Source organism: Rattus norvegicus, chromosome 3 (genome assembly GCF_021556685.1).
Source record: "Rattus norvegicus strain SHRSP/BbbUtx chromosome 3, alternate assembly SHRSP_T2T, whole genome shotgun sequence".
Taxonomy (NCBI): Eukaryota; Metazoa; Chordata; class Mammalia; order Rodentia; family Muridae; genus Rattus; species Rattus norvegicus.
Window position 1 is genome coordinate 53,674,528 of NC_141536.1, and position 27,967 is coordinate 53,702,494.

The following is a 27,967-nucleotide window of genomic DNA, read 5'->3' on the forward strand; positions in this document are numbered from 1 at the left end:
TGGTGTAGACTTCTCAGTCTACCGAAGAGTCAACCATGTAGGTCATGACCTAAGAATCACTTGGATCCTGCCAAACATCTGTGTAAGGATTGATCGTCATGGGCCTCCATTGCTGGCTCTTCTTTCTGCTTCTGGATGCCAGAGTGCCTGAGGGGACAGTCCCACATCTCCCCCGCATCCACATTCTCCTCCAATAGCACCTTAAGTGATGCCATGTAGTCCCAGGATATTAAATCCCACACTCCACATGTCTTTCTGAAGCCGGGACCGCCCTGTGATCTGCAAACTGAGTGGACTTCCCAGGTGCTGGGGAAGTGTTCCAACACATCTGAACAAACTCAGGATTGTCCCAACACCAGCCCTCCTCCTCCTCCCTCTTCCCATATGTCCCAGTCTTGGTGAGACGAATGTATTTGTGTCACACCCTCTCAACCAAGATTCAGAGACCATCCCAGATGAGGGGACAGACCTGTAAGAGCCAGACAGTGTCTTCTGGAGCGACAGGCACCTGCACTCAGGAACTCAGAGCTACAGCTGCCCACACAAGATCAAGCCAGTCAACTCTCGAGCATGGACACGGGGCCCCAGGCCCACTCCTAGTTTAGAAGCCACAGCAGTCGCAGGCGGAGCAAGTGAGCTTTCTTCAGGCCTAGGACAAGCCACAGTGGACAGCCTTCTACCCATGTGCACGCAGCGATGAATGCTAAATGGACTCACTTGGGTTACATAGTCAAATGTATAGAGAGAGAAGGGGGGACATAAACAATAGAGAAGCGGGGAGGACTCAGGAGGAGTTAGAGAGGGGCATGAGAGGTGGATGTGACAATCAAAATCTTCATGCATGAAGGAAAAAAATAGAAAAATTAAAAATTCCACAGTGTAAACTTTTTTCTCTTTTTTGAGGGGTTGGGTGTTTTGAGGCAATGTCTCACATTATTGCCCAGGCTGGCCTGGAACTCACGCTGACCTCAATCTCACAGCAAGTCTCCTATCTCACCTCCAGAGGGTTGGGATTAAGTCACTTTTTAAAGGGGCTCTTAGCTGTGACGATGGCACATGGCTCATGCCTATACTCCAGCATTTAGGAGGCAGACACAGGAGGAATGCCACGGGTTGACACCAGCCAGGTCTACTTAAGATTTAAAAAATAAAATATTAAAATTAAAATATATAAAATATATGCATTCTTAGTATTCCTTGCCAAAACTCTACAATGGCCTCTTGTCTTACTGAGAGAAGCCGTGAGGTCATATGGTGTTGACTTGTTACCTCTGACCTTTTACTATACTTCCAACCCACTTCCTACTGGATTTGCTTTAACCACAATAGATCTCTTGGTAGGCCCAAATACATCAGGCTTTCCCACCTCAGAATATGTGCCCTTAGCCTGTTTAATTAAGCATCTTAAGTAAATATGTGGTTGCCACAGTCGTTTTTTTTTTTAAAAGATAGATAGATTGATTGATTGATTGATTGATTGATTGATTTATGTGAGTACACTGTTGCTGTCTTCAGACACACCAGAAGAGGGTCCCACATTCCATTACAGATGATTGTGAGATACCATGTGGTTGCTGGGAATTGAACTCAGGACCTCTGGAAGGGCAGTGAGTCACCTCTCCAACCCACTGCAGTCATTTTAAATGAAAACTACAGTCATAATAAGAAATACCCAATTTAATAAAGATGGAGGGAAAAAAAAAAAACTACAGTCATGATCTGCCTGCTCCAAATATCTGTTCTCTCAGGTAGTCCATCCGTGTATCCTTCGTTGACATTGCCATGGAGTTCCATTCAAAGTAGGGGACCTGTGAAGTAAGTAACTCATTTGAGTAAAAGTTTTACAGTAGCTAAAGGTTGCTTTCAAAGGTGTTTTAAATCTGATTTTCTCACCATCAGGTGGAGCTCCCTACTGAGTTAGTGAGGGGAGATAAAAGCTTTTCAATGATAGTTTCAGAGATTGAAAAAGTGTAAACACAACTGTAAAATATAGAAATGATCTGATTAGATCTGAGGAGATGAGCTAAGAGTATGTAGATGACTGTTGCTTAGTGTCTGTGTGGGCCAAAACATTAAGAAGGTGGACACAGGGAGAAGGCACCGTCCAGACACAGACACAGGCTCTCCAAAGACACCACATCTGCCAGGCCCTCAATCTGGAGCTTCGCCGTATTCAGAAATGTTATAAATAAAAGCGTGTTACTGATCAGCGTTCTGACTCACCACCCCCAAATAGAAAAGAGCAGGCGTGGTTCACAGCTGTCTACCAGCGCTCCAGAAACTGAGCAGGAGGAGTGCCACAAGTCGAAGGCCAGACGGGCTAGAACAGAGAGTTCTAGACCAGCATGGCTATAGCATGCTACCACATCTCAACCCCACTACATCCCTCCCACTTAAAAACAATGGGAGTGATAGATGGGAATAGAGATGACTTAGAGGTTAAAAGACTAGCTGCTCTCCCAGTGCACCTAGGTTTGAGTCGCTGCACCAGAGTGGTGGCTCACAGCTGTCTAACTCCAGCTCCAGGGGATCCAGTGCTGTCTTCTGGCCTCTTAAGGCGTCAGACAGGCATGTGGTATACGGACACACATACAAACATCCGTATTACACGCTGCCCTTGGTCTGACCTCCCTGGACCCTAGCATGCGTGTGCTGCACAAACCTATAAATAGGCAGAACTCTCACTCATAAAAAATAAAAATAAAACATTAACATTTTTTTTATTTATTTATTTTATTTAATGTATATGATTACACTGTAGCTGTCTTCAGACACACCAGAAGAGGGCATCAGATCTCATTACAGATGGTTGTGAGCCACCATGTGGTGCTGGGCTTTGAACTCAGGACCTCTGGAAGAGCAGTCAGTGCTCTTAACCACTGAGCCATCTCTCCAGCCCAACATTAACATTTTTAAAAGGGAAAGAAGAAAGCCACAGCTTTCATCACAGACCCTGGGCTGGCAGGGGGTTTTGAGCATTTCTATTGGGCTCTAATTGTGAACGCTGTGCACACTGTGCGCACATGCGTGGTAAGGTAGGCACTAAATAAGCATGGGGAAAATGTGCTATGTCATTTCTTAGGTTCACACGCTTTGATGGTTAAGAGGCTAGCCCATTTACACAGTCAGAGAGCCTCTCCCCAGACAGTAATAAAATCACTTCTGTTAACTTCTTTTGACATCTTGTAATAAAAGCTGAAGATGTACCATTTCAATTCATTTACAAAAATGCTTTTCTTTTTTTTTTTTGGTTCTTTTTTTCGGAGCTGGGGACCGAACCCAGGGCCTTGCGCTTCCTAGGTAAGCGTTCTACCACTGAGCTAAATCCCCAGCCCCAAAAATGCTTTTCTATATACCTTTGGTTACCGACTTTAAAGAAATCGTATAAGGTGATAAAAGATTTAAATGGTACAATAATGTAGAAGAAAATAGCTTTAAAAACATTTTTATATTGAGTGTCTCTTTGAAATCAAGTGACTTTATACATAAAGTTCAACAACACATACGTGGGCTGGAGATGCTCAGCGGCTAAGACCACACACGGCTCTTGCAGAGGATCTGAGTTAGATCCTCAGCACCCACGTCAGGAGGCTCGCAACCCTGGAACTCCAGCTCCTGAGGGATTCAACTCCTCCACCCCCACAGGCCGGCACTCATGCACATACACTCAGATAACCCCACACATAAATGAACTTTAAAATCAATCTTTAAAAATAGATAGAGCAGCTACACAAACCACAGGGCAGCCTATGAACTTTACCAGCGAGGCTGGAGCCTTCTGATGTACAGCCTCTCAAGTCTCAGAAGCCAGGTGGGGCGTTCCTCCTGCCACCGCCTAGAGCTGTTCTGCCTCACAGCTCCCCTCTCCCCCATTCCATGACACCATCCAAGGCGTTTCCCACTACTTATCCGACGTATGATGCTAACCTGTTCCTTTTAAACCCCATCCATAATGCAAAAAAGAAACATGCAAACCCGTAAAATTATTTTATTTATGTATTTGTTGAGACAAGGTCTCACTGTGTATCCCTGGCTGGCCTGGAACATAATACATATGTGTCAAACTCAGAGATCCACCTGTCTCTGCCTCTCACATGTGAGCCACCATCACCAGCTCTTCACTGTTTGAGACAAGGTCTCCCTAGGTCATCGATCCTAGCCTTGAACTCACAATGTAGCACAGGCTAGCCTCAAACTTGAGATCCTTCTGCCTCAGACTTACAAGTGCTGGGATTACAGGCCTGGAGACCAGGCCTTAAAAAACTGTGTGTGTGTTATGCACAGATACACATGCCCATGTGTGCAGGGCAACCAGACGCCCTCCACTCCCTCTTACTCCCATGAGACGGTCTCTCTGAGCCCAGAGCTAGGCTGGTGGAGCAAGTCTGCCCACACAGCACGGGACTACAGATGCGCCTGGCCATACCTGCCCCAGCATACCCTTTTACAGGCTGAATCATGTGACTGGTTCATACCTGAATAACACGATAGCCCAAGATTTCCAAATGCCGCTTTTTCATAGCAGATTTTCCTTTTAAGTGAAGAATGTTTGAACAAAAGGCTCTTACATCCAAAAATTCTATAGCAATCCTACAAAAAATAAAAGTATTTACTTCCAAAATCAAAATGAGAATTTAAGTAACCAGCAGTCATAAGCCCTTTGGGAAAAAGAATATATCTGTGTAAACTAGCAATAGGTAAATGTCTATACATCAGTACACCACCAAGGTTTTTACTCTGTTCATTTGCTGAGACACAGCATTAAGCAGCCCAGTGATTGGTTTGGGTGATTATCCCCACCCCTCTCACTTCTCCAGTTTGAACACTGGGTCCTCTTTTGTTGGTTCTATTTGGAGAGGCTTGGAGAGGCGTGGTGCTGCAAAGGAAGTCTATCACTTGGGCTGGGCTTTGAGATTTCACAAGCCACGTGCCATTCTCAGTTTGCTCGCTCTGCATCCTGCCTGTGGTTCAAGATGTGAGCTCTCAGCTGCTCCAGTCACCGTATCTGCCTGCTGCCATGTTCCCTGCCTTCATACTTATGAACCTCGGGAACAATAAGCCTTCTCTAAAGTAGCCTTGCCCATGGTGTCTTGTCACAGCAACAGAGAAGTAATTAATACAAGCTCGTCTTGAACTACTGATCAGCTTGCTTCTAGCCCCCAGTGCTGGGAAGACACACACCCACCACACCCAGCTCCAAATTCTTTTTCTACTGAAGAAATTAGTAACTGTCAAACCCTTTCATCTATAGAAATTAGAGTAAAACATCTAACTCTCATGCAGTAGCTTCTTCCAGAAAGAATTTACCTGTGAAGTCAAAACAGCACAGCCCTGGTCTACCAGGATGTGTGAATACAGGGGCGATGCGGAAGTGGCTGGGCGCTCTCCCGGTAGAGAAGGGGGCGGATACAAAGAAGAAAACCCTAAAATGCCCAGCATGCTTCAGCAACTCCTGAACCCGCCAATAGTGGTCTGAGGGCATTTTAGGGTAAGGAAGAATCACTGCTACTGGCTGGCCGTCAGGGCGGTGACCAGAGCCTTCGTTAAGTGTATGAGTCCCACAGACTTAAGAAGCGGAACCTGAGGACCCTCTGTGTCAATCGAACTACAGCTGCCTCCCAGGAACACGGCTTACAGTACCCAGCATTCACTGTCAATTAAGAGCCAGGTAGAGCTCAACAGGAAAGTACTTGTGGACCTGGCCACCTATGAACCAAAGACGTTTAAACCTTTGGCTGCTTTGGCTCAGAGGAGGCAGCAGGAAGGATTTGCTGCAGCTTTGGGGGATGGAAAGGAGGCTGAAGGTATCTTTTCCAGAGTGGTGCAGCACCACTCAAGGCTGCAGGGCTATAGAAACTGTTATAAACAAGATAGGACCAAAAGGATTGTCACCAGCAAGTCTGATTTGTATTTATTTACATTTTAGCAATAGGCCTGAGGCAACAGGTTTCACTCAGTGACACAGCCCCAAACCGTCCTGTAAAGAATGTACAAATAAAGCCTTAGCAGTGTTTAAAAAGAAAAAACAAAACAAAACAAAGAAGAAAACCCTGGCCTCCTGGATAAGGGCAACAAGGCCATGACTTAGTTACACAGACTGCTGGCCAATGGCAGCCGAAGGAAGATCACAAGGCAGAAGGATAGGGGCAGACAGTGTGGGATGTCCGCCTAGCAGGTGCTATCCCCAACCCTTATGAAAGGAGCCATAGTATAATGCAAATATTATGGTTCAAAACTATCATAAAACCAAATTACCTCTCAGCTTCTGGTGGAAGCCTTGGCTCAGCTCTTGAAGTATTTGAATCCCCGTGTACTCCTGGGGATTTTCCCGGAGTTACGCTGTGGCTTTCATAAGGCAGGGGCTTTTTTCGTTTATCCAAAATGCATTCAAAATCTGATTTAAAAAGAGGAAAAAGAATCAACAGTATAAATTAGATAAATTCTAACAGTCAAAAGTTTAACATTTACATGAATATGCATACATACACACATGCACTTCAAAGAGCAGAAAGGGCAATATAGCTCCCTGGTTATTCACCTCGTTTTGAAAGGTATTAGCCAATGGTACTTTCCTTTGAAAATCAATAAATACCAAGCACACATTAACCTACAGCGCACAGCTGGCTACACTTAGATCTAGCAAAGAGCTTTGCTTTAAGCCAGGCATGGTGACACGTCTGTCACCTCGGCACCTAGGAGGCTAAGGGAGAAGGTTGGTAGATCAGGAGCAGCTGAGGAGCAGATAGCCAGACTGTCACAGCAGCAGCAGCAAAAACAGCAACAACAGCAACAGCAACAGCAGCAGCAACAACAACAGCAACAGCAACAGCAACAGCAAAAACAGCAACAACAGCAACAGCAACAGCAACAGCAAAAACAGCAACAACAGCAACAGCAACAGCAACAGCAACAGCAGCAGCAGCAGCAACAGCAACAGCAACAGCAACAGCAACAACAGCAACAGCAACAGCAACAGCAAAAACAGCAACAACAGCAACAGCAACAGCAACAGCAAAAACAGCAACAACAGCAACAGCAACAGCAACAGCAACAGCAAAAACAGCAGCAGCAGCAGCAGCAGCAGCAACAGCAACAGCAACAGCAACAGCAACAGCAAAAACAGCAACAACAGCAACAGCAACAGCAACAGCAACAGCAACAGCAAAAACAGCAACAACAGCAACAGCAACAGCAAAAACAGCAACAGCAAAAACAGCAACAGCAACAGCAACAGCAACAGCAACAGCAAAAACAGCAACAACAGCAACAGCAACAGCAACAGCAACAGCAACAGCAACAGCAGCAGCAGCAGCAGCAGCAGCAACAGCAACAGCAACAGCAACAGCAACAGCAACAGCAACGCTTTATTTTAAGATCGTTCAAGTTTCTTGGTCATGCTAAGACAACCCCTCTGAAAACCAGTGAAAGCAAAATAAGCCTTCCTAAAAGAACTGCATGTACAGGAACTACGTTAACACAGAAATGTTTTTCTTAGACAAAACAGAACAATCAATGTGGAAGGGCTGGTACACGGAGAAGCATGATATTCTGGCCTCCCTTGTGAAGCCTAGATTTAGGCAAGGAGCTACAGGTGATGGGCTACTAAAGCCATCAGGGCAAACGTCCAGGGGGGAACTAACAGGTGATCTGGTCTGAAGAGCACTACACCCCTAGGGGTGGTGACTTTTAGCCGTCTGTGAGACAGTGTGGCCGAAGACAAATCAAAGCTCGAATCATTAAGCATCGACCTCTAACTGCTGGTTTACTAGGAAGATAAGTACAACATGAGCATGTTAAACAGTACCACGGGGTGCAATCACAGTCTAGATGAGGAAAATAGTTCCAATAAATTAAAAGAGGTTAAAAAAGAAAAATAGAGGGGCTGGAAAGATGGCTCAGTGGTTAAGGGCACTGACTGCTCTTCTAGAGGTCCTGAGTTCAATTCCCAGCAGCCACGTGGTGGCTCACAACCATTTGTAATAGGATCTGACGCCCTCTTCTGGTGTTTGGAGACAATGACAGTATACAGTGTATTTACATAAAACAAATAAATCTTTAAAAAAAAAGAAAGGGTTGGGGATTTAGCTCAGTGGCAGAGTGCTTGCCTAGCAAGCGCAAGGCCCTGGGTTCAGTCCCAGCTCCAAGAAAAAAAAAAGATTAAAGAAAAAGAAAAAGAAGAAGAAAAAGAAAAAAAAAAAGAAAAAAAGAACTTAAGAGAAAAGGCAAATTAGTAGAATGCAATGTTTGGATACCAACCTGAACAAATAGATCATAACATATATAAGAAACAACCATGAAGGTCATAGAATGTGATGAAATTAAAATTATTCTACCTTTCTGTTTCTGAAAATGGGGTCTTGCTATGTGGCTTAGCTGGTTAAGAATCCCAAGGCTCAAGTCATCCTCCTGCCTCACTTCTAACTGGAACATGCCACATCTCAGTGCTACTCTACGTAGTGGTTTCAATGAGATGCTCCCCATTCTCTCGGGCGCCTGAGTAAGGTTCCCAGGTGCACTGTGTGAAGATGCTTAGGAAGTGTGGCCTTGCTGGAAGCAGTGCATCACTGGGGGCAGCCTCCTCCCATCCTCCGTGGCCTCTCATCAGCTCCCGCCTCCATGCTTCTGCCTAGAGCTGCCGCCCTGACTTCCTGGATGAGGGACTACATGCTATAAGATGAAATAAACCTTCTCCCCGAACTGCTTTCGGTCATGGTGTTTATGACAGCAACAGAAAGTCCACAGTGTGAGTTAGGATGGCCAGGGCTACACAGAGAAACCCTGTCTCCAAAAATCAAGAAACAACAACAACAGAGAGAAGCCGGGAAAGATGGCCTCATCCAAATCTGACACAATGGAAGCTAATCACCAGTTGATGGTGTTAAGGGGGAGCCTTTAGGAGCTGATAAACTCATGTGTGTATACATTACAAGAGACAGTGACCCCTAAACAAGAAAACTCAGGGTATGGGAACAGCTGGAGGAGAGCAGCAATGTCCTACGCTTTCGCCAAAGTCCTGTGTGTTTTGGTTTTCTTTGCTTTTGAGGCAGGGTCTTGCTGTCACCCAGGCTCACTTAAACCTCCTAGGCAGGTGGGATTATAGGCATGTGCCATGTCCAAGTAAGACAGAATCTTTTGAAGATTCAGAAATGTCTAGTAAATCTGGCTTTACTTAGCTCTTGTGAAGACTTAACTTTTTTTTTCCTGAAAAACAGAAATATTGATGATTATCAAAGCTGGGCCATAGGAATGAACCTGAGAATTCTTTTCTTTTTCTTTTTTTTTAAATCTACTTTGTTTGAAATTTTTCATGATTAAAATTTTGGAAAGGAATTATAAACCTGGGGCTTGAGAGATGGCTCAGTGATGAACACTTAAGGCCACTGCAGAGGACCTGGGTTGGGCCTCCAGCACCTAGTGAGGTTCATCACCATCAGTAACTCCAGCTCCTCAGTATATGGCTCCCTCTTCTGGCCTACGTGAGTATTAAGGCTACACTTAGTACACTCCATGCAGGTAAAATGCTTATTATACATGTAAATCTTTACAGGCAAGTGTAAACCTTTCTAAAGTTCCAGCTAATTAAAGACTCCATTAAAGTGCATTTGATCGAAAAGGACCTGATGTCTGCAGGTGACTTACCCACTGTGTGGTAATATGGTGAAAGAGTCGAAGGCTTTACATATCGGTGTCCTCCCAGGACCTCTGCTAACATTTTATAGATCTGTTGTTGCGCTCCATTCATAACACCGGTATCTTAGGAAAAATTATAAAAATTAAAAGGCATCCTAATCTGACAAAGTAAAAAACAGACATTTTTACACGGAGCCTCGGGGCTGGCGAGTGACTCAGCAGGTTCAGAAGAGGGCTCACCTCCCAATCCTGAGGATCTGGGTTTGATCCCCAGAGCCCAGGTAAAGATGGAGGGAGAGAACTGACCCTAGAAGGCAGCCTGTGGTGCTCCACGCACGCCCACGTGAGCAACCACAGGCACACACAAGAAGTGCACAGACACAGTGCGAGCCTAGTGCTATCCATGTGGAGGAACACTACGGTCAAAGGAGACAGGCGCTTACCCAAGTGCTCCAGTGTCCCAGCTAAACTCCTGTAAAATGAACCCCATTTACAAAAGTATGCAACAAGCCATCGTCCCTCTTGGAAACTAGACATATTTAGACTTTACAGTGTTAATAATAGTCTATTACCTAATAATCTGTTCTGGAATTAACTGTACTCTTACATAAGAAAGCTCAAACCTTTGTTAAACTGTCGCTGACAAAAGCGGTCATGAAACCACGGGACCTGCAGCTCGGGGCACTCCAAGCAGACGGCTCTATTTAACTCCATAAGGCGGAACTGGATCCTTGCACTGAGACTTGAAGGTAAAACTGAAATTAAGAACACATTATTAATGGATGTGGAGAGCCCAGAGCCAGCAGAAACAAGTCACTTCTTCATAGCACGACCCCCCACTCTTGGCTGACACTTCAACTCTTATGTGAGGAAGTCACTCTACTAGTACATAAGCACTTCAGTTTTAAGTGGATAAGCTTAGTAACATGACACTCAGGCCCTAACAAATGCTAAGCTAGCATTCTATCATCAACCTATCCCCCAGTCAATCAAAAATGCTTTTATTAACAGGAAATAATGCTATTAGCCTTTAAGTGCTTCATTATGGACACAACTGACACTTGTATATAACGTGCACGTAATAAATTCCAAAAGTAAAATGTAGACACATACTTTCAAGCTGGGAATCTAATCTGGCTAGGAACTCGATGTTAAACATTTTCTTTAGCAGATCTTCTGGAAAATATTCAAGTGTAGCCATAGAGAAACCAAGAAACACTAATGTCCCAGGATCCAATGTACCTAAAAAATAAGTTTAAAATTGTAATGTACAGATGTTTCACATATACATATGAACGGGTAAGCTGTTTAGATATAGTCAAGTATTTTAATGACATAAGAAAACAAATCATATCAACACAAAATTAATCTACACCATTACAAGTCAACAGTAATTTAGGAGCAGAGAAAGAAGGACAGACAAAAGAAAGTGCTGCTGATGCGGCATGGTGGCACATACCTTTGACCCCAGCACTCAGGAAACAGTGGCAGGGAGGTCTTTGTGAGTTCTCTGTAGACCACTGTGATCTACAGAGCAAGTTCTAGGACAGCCAGGGCTACACAGAGAAATCCTTTCTCAAAAAGCTGGGGGGGGGTAGGATTCTTTAAAAAAAAAAAGACTTTTTGTTTTTATGTATATGAGTACACCGTTTCTGTCTTCAGACACACCAGAAGAGGGCAGCGGATCCCATTACAGATGGTTGTGAGCAACCATGTGGTTCTTGAGAATTGAACTCAGGACTCTGGAAGAGCAGTCAGTGCTCTTAACCATTGAGCCATCTCTCCAGCCTGAGAGTGTCTTCTTACATAGGAGAAGGGACAAACTAACATAATCTACGGGTATGAGAATTCTTATAAAGGACAGAAAAGACAAACTCAAAACCTTTACAGGTGTGGTGGCACACAGCTAGAATCCCAGCACTTATGACGCTGAGGCAGAAAGACTATACAAGTCTGAGAACAACCTGGCTACGTTACAGTTGCAGGTCTGTCTGGGCTAATGTGAGACCTTGTCTTCAAAACCAGACAAACAAAATCTTTCAGTTTGAATTTCTTTGCTGTATTTATTTTGTAAAAGACCAAATCATGAATGAGGCAAATAGCTAGACACATTAGATGTAACCTCAGTGCTTGAAAAGTGAAGGCAGGAGGATCAGATATTCAAGGCTATCCTCACATACATCCTACATATCACGTTTGAGGCTACTATGTACTACATATGTACTACATGAGACCCTGTATAAAACAGACACACACACACACACACACACACACACACACACACACACATACACACAGGCACACACACAATTCTTTTTTCTTTTTTTTTTTTTTTTTTTTCGGAGCTGGGGACCGAACCCAGGGCCTTGCGCTTACTAGGCAAGCGCTTTACCACTGAGCTAAATCCCCAACCCCACAATTCTCAAACTATGGGTCTCAAGCCCTTTGGGGTCGAATGCTCTTTCACCGGGGTCTCCTAAGACCATAGAAAAACACGATATTTACATTATAATTCATAACAGTAGCAAAATTATAGTTAATGAAGTAGCAGTGAAAATGTTATGATTGGGGTCACCACAACATGAGTAACTGTATTGCAGCATTAGGAAGGTTAAGAACCACTGCTCTAGAGGATCCTACTCTGATTCCCAGCACCCACATGGCAGCTCATAACCATCCGTTAACACCAGTTTCAGAGGACCTAATGTTCTCTTCTGGCCCCCATGGGGACCAGACATGTAAGTGGTACATAGACATATATGTAGGCAAAACATTCATACACATAACATTTCAAAAAAATTTTTAATGGATCTAAACCATAAAATATTGTATGCACAACAAGGTCCTTTTTGCAGATAATGTGTAATACAGCTGCCACTAGTAACCAGACAATCTGTAATATAACATTTCTTCAATAAAACAGCCACTTTATTATTTTAAAACAAAAGAAGAAATGGAAGATGATAAAATTAAACAAAGCTCATTAAAAAAAAAAAAAAAGGCTCATCACTCAAGCACTAAGGAAGCTGCACACAGGGGCAAGACTTCAAGGCCAGGGCCTGGGATGGCTTGGTGGGTAAAGTGCTTGCACTTCACAAAGCATGAAGACCTGAGTCCAATGCGCCGGAACTCACATAAAAAGTTGGCATGGCCACACACACCTGTAACCTAGTACCAGGGATGGAGACAGAAGGGTCCCAGCAGCTCGCCCAGCCAGCCAGCCTAGCCCCATCAGTGAGCTCTAGGTTCAGTGCTGACGATGCCACAGAAAAATGAGGTAGAGGGGCTGACCTGTCACAGTGGGTCAAGGCAGAGCTTCCCAAGCAAGTCTGAGAACCTGAGTTCCGATGCTCAGAACCACATAAAGCTGCAGAAATGGGAGGCAGAACAAGAGCACACCGGGAAGCTCCTGGGTCAACCAACTAGGACTACACAGTGACAAACAAAAGACCCTCAACAAGAGCAAAGCCAGGGACCAACACCTGAGACTGTCTTCTACCACTCACACTAGAACATGTATACACACACACACACACACACACACACACACACACACACACACACACTGCACGAGCACATATATACGAGTCTAGTCTGAGCTACAGACTAACCTCCCTGTATGAGAAACATCTGGCAAGAGATGGGAAAACTTGATAGCGGCCTAAGTAGTAGATGGCACTGCTCATTATCCTGGTTATAGTGTTGGCATGATGGTTACAAGGGAGAATGTCCCCTTTCCCTGAAGCATAAGGAATGGATAATTCAAAGGTTCATCAGAGGCAATGAACGACAGGGCTCAAGCTTGACTGGGGATATACACAGATGTTTGTCCCTTCAATTATAATAGGTTTTTGAAAACCTTAAAAACAAAAAGGGAAAAAACACAGTCTTTCCCCTGGTGTGTGGAGGCGGTATTCCAGAACACAAGAGAGGAAGCACATAGTCACCAGAAGCAACGAGTGACTATTACAGTGGTTATTAGGGGTGCAATCTAGGAGACGTTAAACACTGGACGCTTAGGTATTCAGGGACTATTGGAGTTTCTTAGTGTGCTAGCAGTGTGTGCTGACACAAGGGAGTGTCATCCTTCTGGGGAGGTGTAAGCTTTAGTAATCCGGTAAAATATCCTTGGAAACGGGGCGCGGGGGGGACGGGGTAAGCAAGAGAGATAAAGTAAGTATGACCAAATATTAACGTTATCAAATCCACGCTGAATATATTGATGTTCATTGTTCAATTCTTACAAAAGTCTGACATGTTCCTATTTAAAAAGTCTCAGAAACGGATACTTTTCTTCTTTTGAGACAGGTTCTTTCAGGACACAATAGGTAGGGAAATCGCTGGATAGAGAGATAGATGACAGACAGATGTCCCTCCCAGGCAGACCTGAACTCTCCCCATAGCCCAAGCTGGTACCAAGCCATCAACTTTCTGCCTCACCAACTGCTGGCATTTCAAAAGCACATCCTCACAGCCAGACAGTAGAGCAGCACACCGTCACAGACATAGAGCAGCACACCGTCACAGACAGAGCAGCACACCCTCACAGCCAGACAGTAGAGCAGCACACCGTCACAGACATAGTGCAGCACACCGTCACAGACAGACATAGAGCAGCACACCGTCACAGACAGACATAGAGCAGCACACCGTCACAGACATAGAGCAGCACACCGTCACAGACAGACATAGAGCAGAACTTCAGCTATTTTGAATACCCAATATCGAAGGTCACTGTAACAGCTCTTGGCTCATATTTACAATAAGAATCTACTGGACCACTCATTCGGTATATTGTCAAACGCTTTTACCTACCTAAGTAAGAATTACAGCACTGGACACACGCTCCAAAAAATTCATCCTTTTGAGGTGGATCATAGTTCAAAATGCTGAATGGGAGAATAATAGCAAGGACTGAAAAGGGATGGATCTGTATAAATGAAACAAAATTTAATATAGGCTTCAGCAAAATTAACTTTAACCTATCGTTTTAGATAAAGTCTAACACACCTATAGTGAAAGCACAGATGTACCGCTAACTAACTTTTGCATCCTGCAATAATTTAAACTTGTGACTATTAGTAACCGTAAAAAATGCTAGTATATTAAAAAAAAAAAAGTCAGCCAATCTCTGACTTAATTCTGCTAGGTGTAAAGGCCTGTTCTAGGCTCCATCACTCACTGAAAATGGACAGGAAACAACCCATTAATTCATACCAGCAGTGCCCGGATCAGAATAGCATCATTTCATAGCCAACTAGCACCGGAGAGCCGTCAGCACTTTTCCCTCCATACATTCTTTACATTTGATACGTTTGACTCAGGGTCTCACCCTACAGTCCAAGCTGGCCTCAAACCCAAGGTCAGTTGCTAGGATCGTGAGTGTGAGCTCTGAGGCCTGGCAGCACTGGGGATCAGACCTAAGGGCACGTGTGTCTGCCCAAGCACCCGGACTACGCCCACTTCACTGTCTCAGCAGCTTGCACACTGCTCATCTAAGCACCTGCCCAGCCCAAAGCTAAGCAGGTGAGACATCTTGTTCAGTTGTGGAAAATACTAGTTTCTAAATAAAGACCTCATCCTAATATATATACCACAGTCATTTTGTAAGTAAGCATTTTCTCATATGATCCATAAAGGAGCTTTTCTGAAGTAATATCAGACTAGACACACACTGACAACTCAGGAGCACTGATTTCAGTGGGCAGCATATATATTTGTCCTCACACTTATCTCTCATTTCCTGTGTGTGTGTGTGTATGTGTGTGTGTGTGTGTGTGAGAGAGAGAGAGAGAGAGGGGAGGGGTGCAGTGAGTGTGTGTCACATCTGAATGTGTAAGTCAGAGAACAGCTTTCTGCAGCTGGTTCTCTCCTCCCGTGTTTACAAGGATTCTGAAGAAAAGACTCGGGTCCATCAGACTTGCATCCTTGGAGAGGCAAATCCATTTATTTACTAATCCATCTTGTCAGGCCTATAACGGTGATACCCAGGATTATAGAAAAAAAGAAAATTAAAAATCAGTTGTTATCTACCATGCAAATATACCGAATATTTAAAATATTGCCTTCTAATTAAAAAAAAATGTTTGCCAGTTGTGATGGCACATGCTGGTAGGATTTGTTGAAGGCAGTGGAAGCAGGAAGACCACGAGTCTGAGGCCAGCCTGGGCCACAAATTTTAAAGGCAGGCAGAAGTGGCACACATCTTTAATACCAGGACTTGGGTGGCAGAAGCAGAGGCAGAGGGAGAGGCAGAGGCAGATAGAGCATTTTGAGTTCAAGGCCAGTCTGGTCAACAGAGTGAGTTCTAGGATATCCAGGGCTGTTACCCAGAAAAATGCTGCCTCAAAGAAAATAAATCAATAAATCTGACTTCTGATCTTAGCTGGGCATAGTGGCATATGCCTTTAATCCCAGCACTAGGAGGCAGAGGCAGGAAGGTCTCTGTGAGTTCAAGGTGAGCTTGGTCTATAGTGGGTTCCAGGTTAGCCAGGGCTACATAATGAGATCCTGTCTCAAAAACAAAACCCAACCAAACCCTGACTTCTGATTGGTAAGGGCTGAGGGGCTAAAGGCGGACCACTCATCTCTCCAGATCGGTGGCTAGGGGAGCAAAGCAGCCACTCTGGTTTGTTTTGTTTGAGACAGGGTCTCTATGTCTGTTCACTTTGACGTTAAACTCCTGGCAATCCTCCTGCTTCAGCCTCCTAAATGCCAAGGTTATAAGTGTGACGTCATACCCACCCTGATCCAAAGTGGTTTTAAAGACAGAACAAACTGATGAACTGGAAGTCAGAGGTGACTTTTTAAGCTTCACGCCGTAATCTAAGTTTGGAAAGTAATTAAGTATCTATAATTATAAAAAGTATGTTTCTAGAAGCTGACTGTGGTGTAAAAGTAGTAGCTAGCATTTAAGTTTCACCTTCTTGATCTGCTCAACGACCACCGAAGCTATCCTGTCGAGCAGCGGAGTGCTGAGGTAGTTAGTTTTGGAAAGGAAAGATGCGATCTTGGCGACATTGCTGTGATCGATCTCATCCATAAAGCGCTGCAAAGCGGTGATTGATTCTTCAACCAGGGACTCATGAAGCCACTCTCCCTTCACAGACTTAAGCTCCTCCCACAGTAGATCCAAGCTGGTGCTCTGCTGCAGCCGGCGATGGCCCCAGTGATCCAGTTTTTGAAGGAGGTCCAGTTGCTTCCCAGCAGTGCTAGCCGAGCACAGGTGATCATTCTGAATCCAGCGCATGAGACACACTACCAAATCACTCAGTTCCCTGAAGTCGCACTGTGGTAAAACTGTCTCAGTTCGGGACAGGGCTGTTTCGTTGAGGTGAGGATATGGAAGCATGGAGAGAGCAGAGACCAGAACGGAAACCTCGCTGGGTGTGACACTAGCTTCCAAACGACTACCATGTAGAGGAAAAAGGAGGAAAAAAACAAAGAACATAATCAACACACCAGCAACAACAAAAAGCACCCAAAGTACATGGAGTAAAATAGTGTTACACAACTGCTCTTGACAGGTGAGGTGGCTTTAGAAAGCCACTTCATTTAAGACTTATTCACAGGGGACAGGTCTCAAGTGGTCACTAAGAAAAGGCTAAGGTGACATAACCATCCTTCAAACATTTTTATGCAAACAAAAACAAAAACAAAAAAGAACCACACACACAAACACACAAACAAACAAACAAAACACCATCAAGGGAAGAAGGGGTCAGCATCAGAACAGTGCCCAGTGCTGATGCAGGAGAGTCTGAGCTCCATGACTGCATAACCATTAGGAGCTGCTGTGACCTTTAGTCCGTGGCATGGAGGATCCTCAATACCACCAGTTCAATTCCCTTCTTAGTTATGTGCACAGGACATACAGCCTTAAGTCACTGGCAGACAGACACACATACTCACTGGGAGACAGACAGACAGACAAACACCCAACCTCACTCTCTTTCGTTTCATTTTTGTTTCTTGAGACAGGGTTTCTTTGTAGAACCCTGGCTGTCTTAGAACTTGCTTTGTAGACCAGGCTGGCCTCGAACTCACAAGAGATCCACCTGCCTCTACCTCCTGAGTGCTGGGATTAAAGGTGTGTGCCCCCACTTCAAGAACAGTAATTGTTAAACAACAAATTAAGAACTGGCCACTTGGTTGGGGGTTTAGCTCAGCGGTAGAGTGCTTGCCTAGCAAGCGCAAGGCCCTGGGTTCCGTCCCCAGCTCCGGAAAAAAAAAAAAAAAAAAAAAAAAAAAAAAAAAAGAACTGGCCACTTTAAGGCACCTGTACGTTTGGAAGTAAAGAAGAAATGATCCAATCACATTAAATTCAAAACTGGGTTGCTATAATTCTATTATTTGTGGTTTTTGGAGTTCTGAAATCCTATCTAGAAAGAACAAAGAACAAACACAGAACACACACACACACACACCACTGATTGCTTGGAAAATAAAATAAACATAATACTCCAGGCTAGTCACAGTGCATTGGTAAAGACAATCTCATTTGCTATTAGTAAACTTAGACATTGAAGTTAGTAATATTTCACTTAGCCCAGTCAAATTAATGGAAAACTGTGTAACTTCCAAATTAGAGCACAGTGTTACATATCCAGAGAAAATAAGGTAATGTTTAGTTACTAATGTAACTAAACTGTAAAAACTGTATGAAAAAATGCTCTTTTATTAACATTACTGCTATATGCTTGTTTAGTTGTTTAGTGGAGATCACACTCAGGGTTCACATAATGCTACAACAGCATGCTAGGTATAACCCAGACCTTAGGAATTCAGTGATAAGCCATTCGGTTTTATCCAGAAAATTCCAGCTACGTGGATAGATTCTGAAATGAAATGTTAGTTTAACCCTTTATTTTTTCAATACTTAGATCTTACCTGAGAAGTACTTCTCTGAGTTTCATAAAAAGCTCCTTACTTTGGAAGTGTAGGAATGTCAGCGCTTGTATTATCTTCAATAGCTCTACTGATTTACAGTTATCCAAATGTCTGTACAGGACAGACACGATCCTGAAAAGAACACAGTCGAAACAAGCCATTCGCTTACTTGCTAAGCAGCTGCTAGACAGACCACGCCACACTCTATGTTGAGGATCGGTAAAATGACCTCATTGTGTGTTTTTACCGAACTCTCTCAGGACGTTCATGGAAACATAAATGACTAAAATAAAGAACAATCAGGAAGAGTAAATTAAAAAAGGGGAGGAAAGCACAGCTGTAGGAGTAGGAAGGTCACTCAGCAGTTAGGAGCACTGGCTGTTTAGTAAGACCTGGGTTCAGTTCCCAGCGCCCACATGGTGGCTCACAGTGATCTGGATCTCTAGTTTCAGGGGATCCAACGACTTCTGGCCTTGGCCAGTACCAGGCATGCATATGACACAAATACATATATGCAAGTCAAACAGTCAACACATCATTCTTTTACATAGTATTTTTTAAAAGACCATAGCTCTACAAGAGAGAGAGAGAGAGAGAGAGAGAGAGAGAGAGAGAGAGAGAGAGAGAACACCTCACAGAGCAGGCATCAAATTTCACATCCTGTTGCCAAGAACAGTTTTATCTGAGTTATTAACAATTAGCAACACTAATCTCATTTTCTTCCATAATCTTCTGGCCCTCATGAGAGAGGAGGAGGATGAGGATGAGGAGGATGAGGAGGAGGGGGATGATGATGAGGAGGAGGGGGATAAGGAGGAGGAGGGAGAGGAGGAGGAGGAAGAGGAGGATGAGGAAGAAGAGGAGGATAAGGAGGATAAGGAGGAAGATGAGGAAGAGGATGAGAAGGAAGAGGAGGAGGATGAGGACGAGGAGGAAGAGGAGGAGGGAAAAGTGATGAGAAATGAAACAGAGGAGCTGTCACTAAAGAGACATATGATAAAGAAAAATTAAACATATGCAATTTGAACGGGTTTTCTTTCCTTCTTAAATCTCATGTTACCAATAAGCTATGACATTACAGGCGACAGTGAGATGAGTCCCCATGGAAGCTTCTGGAGACACAGAGCCCTTGCTCTATGCACTGTGGCGCTCTGCTCCAGTCTAACGGCAGCAATAAAGGAAAGAAAAAACCGCTGTCAACAACCGCTGTCCCTGCTCTGAAATCCCCAACGGGAACATAGCAATGTCTTAAGCTGTCATTCCTTATTACTTCAAAACACTCAAACACTGGTATTCCTGTCAGAAAAAGAAGAAAAGATACTTATGACTGACAACTAAACTTAGCACCAGCAACTTCAGGAAAGACTACTTTTTAATCAAGTGTGAGTCTCTGCTTTCCATGTCTTCCATTGCTCCCAATACAGTCAGCGCTTGCTGGCTGCTCAGCTCCTCTGACAGCAGCAGTATAGTTGATTTAAGCCTAGAAGCAAAAATAAATACTTTTTAACGTTAGAGAACTAGCTTTCAGTTTGTTTTAGTGAGCAGTTTTGGGGATACCCAATAGAAAACTACAAATCCCTCTTCTATGGAGGTCTTGGAAGTCCTGCTTAAGGGAAAGGGCTCATCACACGTATCTACGGATCACTACCGTTCCTGGGCTGGGGAAATGGCTCAGCAGGTAAGTGTGTGTACTACTCTTGCAGAAGACTCAAGCTTGGCTCCCAGCACCCGTTTTAGGAGGTTCACAACCACCTGTACCTCCAGCTCTAGGGAGTTACGATGCTACAGGACACTGAAGGCTGCTGCATTCCCACACGCTAATACCCACAGACATATACAATTAAAAATATCTTAAAAGACTCCTATAATTCTGAAACATTCCATGTACTTATGCTGAGTAGGGGAATCTTATGCACTGCAAAACTCTAGCCTCAGACCTGGGCAGGGAGAACCTAATGATATTTGTGTATGAATTCAATACCTTACTCATCTTCTACCAATATCTCCATTTTTTAGGATACTGACCAAAGTATCATAAATATTCCTATGTATATAACATCCAACCAAATGCCACGCAGAGATCTATACTCCAGATATTTGGGAGGCTGAAACAGATTCAAGTGTTCAAGACTTGCCAGAGCAACTTAGTGAAATTGTCTCCACATAAAAAGTAAATAGGTAGGTAAGAGTGCTTGTCGAGTATGTGAAAGACCCTAGGTTCACCTCATAGCACCACCACCACCACCACCACAACAACAACAACAACAACAACAACAACAGCTAAGTATTCCAAATATGGGTATCTAAACCAATGTCCTATGAAAACAGAAATTATTAAGAGATGAGTCAGCTCAAACTCACTCAAGCCTGGTGCTGGAGGGCTACACACACCTAAGTGCTTCTATTTTGCTTGATGGTGTGTGTGTGTGTGTGTGTGTGTGTGTGTGTGTGTGTGTGTGTGTCCTGTTTTGCAGCCCTGGCTGGCGTGGGACTCCCTCTATAACCCAGGCTAGCCTCAAACTCACAGTCAGGCACCACTACACCCAAAGAAGTATGTGCTTCCTTATTTTTTTTTTTTAATTACTGCTAATAGTTTTCTATTTCAATATACCCAGGTATATTCTTTTGGAAAAATCATTTCTAATAATAAACTATTTGTTCCAGAACTGGAATATGTATTTATAACACATGTTACATTAACATTGCCTTAGTTAGGGTTTTGGTGATAAAACATCATGGCCAAAAGCAACCTGGGGACTTTCACAGTGAATATGATAAAGTAATGGTGCAGCATGATGGTGAATAGGATGAAGTAATGGTGCACCATGATGGTGAATATAAATGAGGTAATGCTGCACCATGATGGTGAATAGGATGAAGTAATGGTGCACCATGATGGTGAATATAAATGAGGTAATGCTGCACCATGATGGTGAATATGGTAAAGTAATGGTGCACCATGATGGTGAATATAAATGAGGTAATGGTGCACCATGCTGGTAAATATGGTGAAGTAATGGTGTACCATGATGCACTGTTTAGACTGCTATGGCCTAAATAGCCTAATCTCTTCTGCTGGGTCACGAGTCTTATGCTTCTGTACAAACCTAGGAAGGACTAACCAAAATACTGAGGCGGTGCCTCATCTTCGATCTTGGTCCACTGTTGGGGACACAGTAGTCTAAAGGTTGGAAAGGCAAATGAAAGTCAGAAGAATCAAAGAACAGAGGGTCATGGGTAATTTCCCCTTGCACAGCAGAGCCGGGGATGTGAAGACTCTAGCATGAGAAGCCAAGCATTGTAAAGTGAGCTTACTGTTTCCTTATCTCAGGCCTGGCCACCGGCCCCAGCGCAGCAAACAGTCTGACGAAGCTTTCAGGATGGTCAGAAGGGAGGCACAGCTCAGCCAGCCTCCCTCGAGCCACCTCGATAAATTCAAAGCTGTGGAACTGTAGAGACTGATACAGACTAAGGATTCGACTGATGGACTCCAAGTCAAGATGGCTCACATTTCTGATGAACACTTGATTGCACCTCTCTAACAGTGGGTAGTGACTGTGCTTGACATTCCGAAGGAACAGTAGTATCCTCCTTGCAATGTTGACCTTGGAAGAATCTACAGTGTCAAAAAGAAGTTCTGCTCTGGTCAGCAGTCGTTCTTGAAAGCACGGTGATATTAAAGAAGAAATGCTGACCATCAAGACAGACAAGGCCCTGAAGGAGAAAAAAGATACGCATCTTGAGATCACTAACGAAAATGGTCAATTCTAAATTAAATAACTAGATATGGCAAGAAAGTGGCAAGCATATTGTTTTATGCCATAAATTATCTCACCCATTTATTCATTTTTTCCCCTACCACCGTGAGAAACAGTCGTCTGGCTCTGACTCGGGAATATCATGTCTTCTGCTGCTACTTGCGAAGACATGAGAGATGGCTGGGGACATGGCAGGCGAACTTGGTAAGTTAAAAACCTGAGATGCGGGCTGGAGAGATGGCTCAGCGGTTAAGAGCACCCGACTGCTCTTCCAGAGGTCATGAGTTCAATTCCCAGCAACCACATGGTGGCTCACAACCATCTGTAAAGAGATCCGATGCCCTCTTCTGGTGTATCTGAAGACAGCTACAGTGTACTTATATATAATAAATGAATAAATCTTTAAAAAAAAAAAAAAAACCTGAGATGCTTCAGAGAGCTCAATACCAAGCAGCTTTTGCCATCGCTGTTTTACAGATGGGGATGATGAGCTTACAAGAGATGCATTTACAATGATGACTGACACAGGTCTCTATCTGCACCCAAAGTCTGCACCTGCACGCCCACACAACGCTCCCAACCAGAGGTACCTTAAGTCCTGTATGGCTTCCAGTTTCCTATTCACAATGTCAGCTATTTTTCCCATTAATGGACTAAAATACAAGTGCTGATCGGCCAGGCAAGTGGAAAATATTGACAGCACATTAATATCGAACCTATTGAAAGAAATGCAAGTGAGATCATTAGTGCCGATAAGAACACATGATTCGGTTGTGAAATAAAAGCAACAAAAATGCTAACGCAGTACTCACACATGAAAACCAGCATGTGCCCAGCATGTGCCCAGCATGTGCAGGCAAGGCCCCGAGTTTGGGTTGAGCCTCAACATTACAAAAAAATAAAGAACAACAGATGTGGTATACACATTTGAGAGGAGTGAGGGGTATGTTTTGAGGAGTATTTTTTTTTAAAGATTTGTTTATTTATTATATTTAAGTACACTGTAGCTATCTTCAGACACACCAGAAGAGGGCATCAGATCTCATTACAGATGGTTGTGAGCCACCACGTGGTTGCTGGGATTTGAACTCAGGACCTATAGAAGAGCAGTCTTAAGAGTGCTCTTAATCATTGGGCCATCTCTCCAGCCCCGAGGGGTATATTTTGAATATGGTTAAAACACACTGTATGAGATTCTTGAAGAATACAAACACTATATTTTAAAAAATCAAATTTTCCAAGAGGAGTTGATTATTATTATAAAAGTACCAAAACAATGATACTTTTTTTTTCTTTTTCTTTTTTCTTTTTTTTGGAGCTGGGGACCGAACCCAGGGCTACCGCTGAGCTAAGTCCCCAACTCCAACAATGATACTTTTAAAGTTCAGTACATTAGAAAGATTTAAAAGAGAATCACTCGGGGTTGGGGATTTAGCTCAGTGGTAGAGCGCTTGCCTAGGAAGCGCAAGGCCCTGGGTTCGGTCCCCAGCTCCGAAAAAAAAAAAAAGAGAATCACTCAAAACTACTTTAGTTTTACTTGTTAACTTTTTTAGGAGCCATGGAATGCTGACTCATTTGCATATTAGCAAATAAAAGTTCTATGAAAATTTTTAGAATTTAAGCATAGGAAAAAGGATCCAGTCTCTTTGAGTGAATGGCAAGACAAAAAAGGAGTGTTAAATGTTTTGATATTTTTCTTTCCCTTTCTTTTCTGTTTTGTGAGTTCTGCAGAGCAAACCCCGGGGCTTATCCACACTTTGGCAAGCATGCTAACATTAAGCTACATTCTCCGTGACTAGGCTTTAATGTGTAGCCAGTGTTTGTTTTGTTTACTAAAAGCACGAGAGATGGCTCAGTGGTATATACTGCTCTTCCAGGGATTCCAACTTGGCTTTCCAGCATTCACATCAGGTGGCTCCTGACAAGCTGTTAACTCCAGCTCCAGGGGATCCGATACCCTCCTCTGGCCTCTGCAGGCACCTGCACACACGTGCACATATCCTCCTACCCAACACACATACAAATAAATTTTAAAATATAAAACAAAAAACATACTTTTCAGCATAAGGAAATTCATAGCAGCACAACACATAATAACCAAAACTGCAGACAATCCAGGTCCGTCCGTCTGTCCCTCCCTCCTTCCCTCCCTCCTTCCTTCCTCCCCCAACCCCCATGATTGCTTTCTTCTTCCTCCCAAGTGGGATTGAGGCATCCTCATTTGGGTCCTTCTGCTTGTTAACCTTCTTGAGCCCTGTGGGCTGTGTCCTGGGTATTCTGTACTTTTCTGGCTAATACCCACTTATTAGTGAGTACATACCATGCACATCCTTTTGTGTCTGAGTTACCTCGCTCAGGATAGTTTCTAGTTCCATCCATTTGCCTGAAATGTATCCGACAGCATAGAACCTGAAGCTTACTTCTTTTCCTTTCCCTTTCTCAGTGAAGTCAAATTTATTGAGAGCAATATAAAACAAGCAAAGACGGAAAGGGACCATTTAGCAGGGACAGACACTGGCTAGAGGCTTGCTTTCTTTAGGAAGCTCAATTTGAGGCTGACTATAATCTGTGGTCACTGCCCACTCACAGAAACCAAGTGGCAGGAAACCAGGCATGCTCAACAGTGTCAGCCCCCCCCCCCCCCATTCCACCCAATTGCTGTCTTTCCTTTCATTCTTCCATAGCCCTGCAATCTAGGGATATTCTGTTGCTGTTGTTGTTGTTGTTGACACTTATTTATTCCGTGCGTTTGGGTGTTTTGTCTGTAGTATGACTGTGCAGTATGAGTGTGGTAGTTTTGCCTGTGGAAGCCCGAGGAAGCTTCTCAGGAACTGGAGTAACAGATAGCAATCTGTGACCTACCATGTGGGTGCTAGGAATCTCCTGCCAGGCCACCTTTTCAACCCCGATATTTAAGCTTGCTTGTTTGTTTGTTTGTTTTATATCAATCAGAATCTTCTGTTTCTGAAGCAGAACTCTTCAAGAGTCAAAGCACCTCGTTCATGAATGCCTGTGACACCAGGGTTCCATTTTATTAATATGCAAGTGGAAAAGTATACTGAATTCTGCTGAGTGAAAGGGGGGACTCCTGAAATACCTGCCCTTTTTTTTTTACCAAGTAAACACTACTCTGGACACAATTAAAAACCTTCCTCAAAGAGGCCAGGCATGGGCTGGAGAGATGGCTCAGAGGTTAAGAGCACTGACTGCTCTTCCAGAGGTCCTGAGTTCAAATCCCAGCAACCACATGGTGGCTCACAACCATCTGTAATGAGATCTGATGCCCTCTTCTGGTGTGTCTGAAGGCATCAACAGTGTACTCACATACATTAAATAAATAAATCTTAAAAAAAAAAAAAAAAAAAAAAAAAAAAAGAGGCCAGGCATGACCTCAAACGCCTTTGAAGCCAGCCTGTTCCGGGAAGGTCTGTCTCAGGCTAAACAAAACAAACAACAAACCTTCAAACTAAAAACTTTTTTTTCTTTTGAGACAGGGTCTCATGTATCCCAGTCAAGCCTCAAAGACGCCTCAAAGCCAAGGATGATCCTGAATTCTGATGCAGGGCTAGGGATGGAATCCTGGGCCTCTCGTAGGCAAGCACACATTCTGCGGACTGAGCTACATCCCCGGGGCCCAGTACACTTTTTCCCTGTAAAGTTTCATTCTTTTCCTATATTCCATATAGTCTCCCACAGAATGCCCTGTTCCTCTATGACAAACCCAGAGCACTTGCCTTTCGAGTCTTCGCCACCCTTCTGTGACCAGGGCCTCAATTAGTGGGTGATGGGATTCAACTGCAAACCTCAATAAAAAACAAGGGAAAAAAAGCACCTCTTACTCATCAAAGCCAAGAGACTGCAAACAGATCGACAAAGACAGAACTTCGGCTTGCTACCAGGCATTAATCTGAAGAGTAACGACTTACCTATCATATTCTCGTTACCTATAGCCCACCAACATTCCATAATCAAACAGCCTCATGTACGGGAAGCTAGCCATTTCTACATTCCTAATTTTCAAAACTGTACCACTAGTTAGTATCAAAGAACAGCTTTCAAAATATCCTTAAAATATAACATTATCAGAAAGAACTATCTCCTGGAAGAATGGCTTTTCCATTTTTAAAGGATTCTTTTAAAAAATTAAAATATAAACTATAATTCTTTCCATAAAACTGAGAAGCAACTTACTGTTTTATGCTGTATAACACATCCACCAGGGTGACATCACTCATTGCTGGGATGTGATCTGTCGTAACACTGCAAAGACTAAGAAACTGAGGATGGTTTCTAACGCGCTCAACATTTTTCTCCAAGATGGTCTTCTGCTTCTGAAACTGCCAAAGTACGTTAAATGCACAGCCCACTTGCTGTTCTGAGAGCGTGGCCTTATTTCTCTCGATAAGATCAAACACTTGTTCTTCATCTGCACAGTTCTGCATCTGAACAATTAATGACTCACAACTGAAGGGGCGGAACGGAAACGCTCTCCAAGAGAGTAGAGAGACGCCTCGTAGACGGAACATGTTTATAACGGACAGGTCTCTAAAATAGAGGTTTCTTTTCCTTCCTTAGCACAATTTTTCTTTGGTTTAAAAAAGAGAGAGATCATCTGTGCTAGAAGTCAGATGTGCTGTGACAGTATAAAAACTGGCCTTCATTCACGTGTTTTTTTTCCATCTCGGCAGTTCTAAATCCATTTCAATAGAATCTGTAAAACAACTGGTTAGCCTTGGTTACTCTTGTCTCATTACTATCAAATTGATCCCCCAAATTCAAATTTCAAGTAACGAGGATGTTTCTTTTTGTTTGAACTACAGACTGTTCTTGGTCTGAACCAGCTAGATTTGATCCGAAATAAAACATCCGGGGGCTCGGGGGAAAGAGTCTCTTCCTGAACCTAATTTTAAAATGTTTCTTTTCAACTCTGACCACAAAAGTGGCATTAGAAAACGAACTCAAAATTGATTTGTTTATTTTTAAAAGTATCTGCTTGCTTCTTTGTGGAGATATGTCTCATCCTGTAGCCCAATCTATGAGAATTACAAAAAGGTGACCTTGGGGAAACCTTGTGACCAAAGGAGCCGCCTTGGGAGTGTGACACAGTTGGAAGTGTGGTAAGCTGGCTTGAGTGTCGCACAGCCCCACGGTTCACAGATGACTGGTATCCCGAGCACCTGGCCGGCGGGAGAACTGGCCTCCACTGGCCTAGATGGCAACGGTGCTCTGCGGTGCTGAGAACCCAAACAGGTAAGGAGACCGCAGCTACTAAACTAAACCGCGCGTCCCGGGCGGAACCCTGCGGGCTACGGAAGGCAGAGCCACTGACCAACCGGCGAGTCCATCCCACGCCCGCTACGGCCTACGGGGCTGCTCTGGACGGCTCAGAAGGCAGGGATCATCCGAGGCCTGGCAGCCGCAGCGGTAAGCTGGTGTCTCTCGCTCACCAGTAGCGTCCAAGGGTATTTAGCCTTTCCTGGAGAAACTTCTCCCGGTAACAGAGCTTGTCCCAGTGCGGAAGGAAAAGCGGTCCCAGGGCGGCGTGCACCAAGGAAGCGCGCACTACATGTTCCAGAAGGCATCGCGAGAGGCATGGGTGGGCCATAGGCGCGCGAGGAATTCTGGGCTTGGTAGTTTCTTTCTCACGGACTGAAGCGTTCTTAGTGATTGGCGGAGACCCCACCTTATGG

General features: G+C 43.9%; 1 protein-coding gene across 6 annotated transcripts; it reads right to left on the reverse strand.

Moving 5' to 3' along the window:
• Positions 1 to 1,659: 1,659 nt before the first annotated feature.
• Fastkd1 (FAST kinase domains 1) lies at positions 1,660 to 27,843 on the reverse strand. 6 transcript variants are annotated; one of them, XR_015682847.1, is made up of 14 exons: positions 26,469 to 27,843; positions 26,012 to 26,080; positions 22,868 to 22,993; positions 21,835 to 22,233; positions 19,889 to 19,999; positions 18,520 to 18,651; positions 16,553 to 17,039; positions 14,446 to 14,519; positions 10,744 to 10,872; positions 10,254 to 10,385; positions 9,640 to 9,753; positions 6,256 to 6,394; positions 4,476 to 4,590; positions 1,660 to 1,808 (listed from the first exon to the last, which is right to left on the reverse strand). XR_015682847.1 is itself a non-coding variant. In XM_087651694.1 (14 exons), the coding sequence occupies exons 6-14, from the start codon at positions 18,543 to 18,545 to the stop codon at positions 1,713 to 1,715; spliced, it is 1,353 nt and encodes a 450-aa protein (XP_087507820.1). In that variant the 5' UTR covers positions 18,546 to 18,651; positions 19,852 to 19,999; positions 21,835 to 22,233; positions 22,868 to 22,993; positions 26,012 to 26,080; positions 26,469 to 27,843; the 3' UTR covers positions 1,660 to 1,712.
• Between the last annotated feature and the right edge of the window lie 124 nt (positions 27,844 to 27,967).

Coding starts and splice junctions, on each gene's coding strand:
- Fastkd1 (XM_087651691.1), bottom strand. CDS start 22,923: ATGGGAAAAATAGCTGACATTGTGAATAGGAAACTGGAAGCCATACAG. Junction 17,040..18,519: donor CTCAGAGAAGTACTTCTCAG/GTAAGATCTAAG, acceptor TCTACATGGTAG/TCGTTTGGAAGCTAGTGTCA. Junction 10,873..14,445: donor GTGCTGTAATTCTTACTTAG/GTAGGTAAAAGC, acceptor CTTATTTTTTAG/GTACATTGGATCCTGGGACA.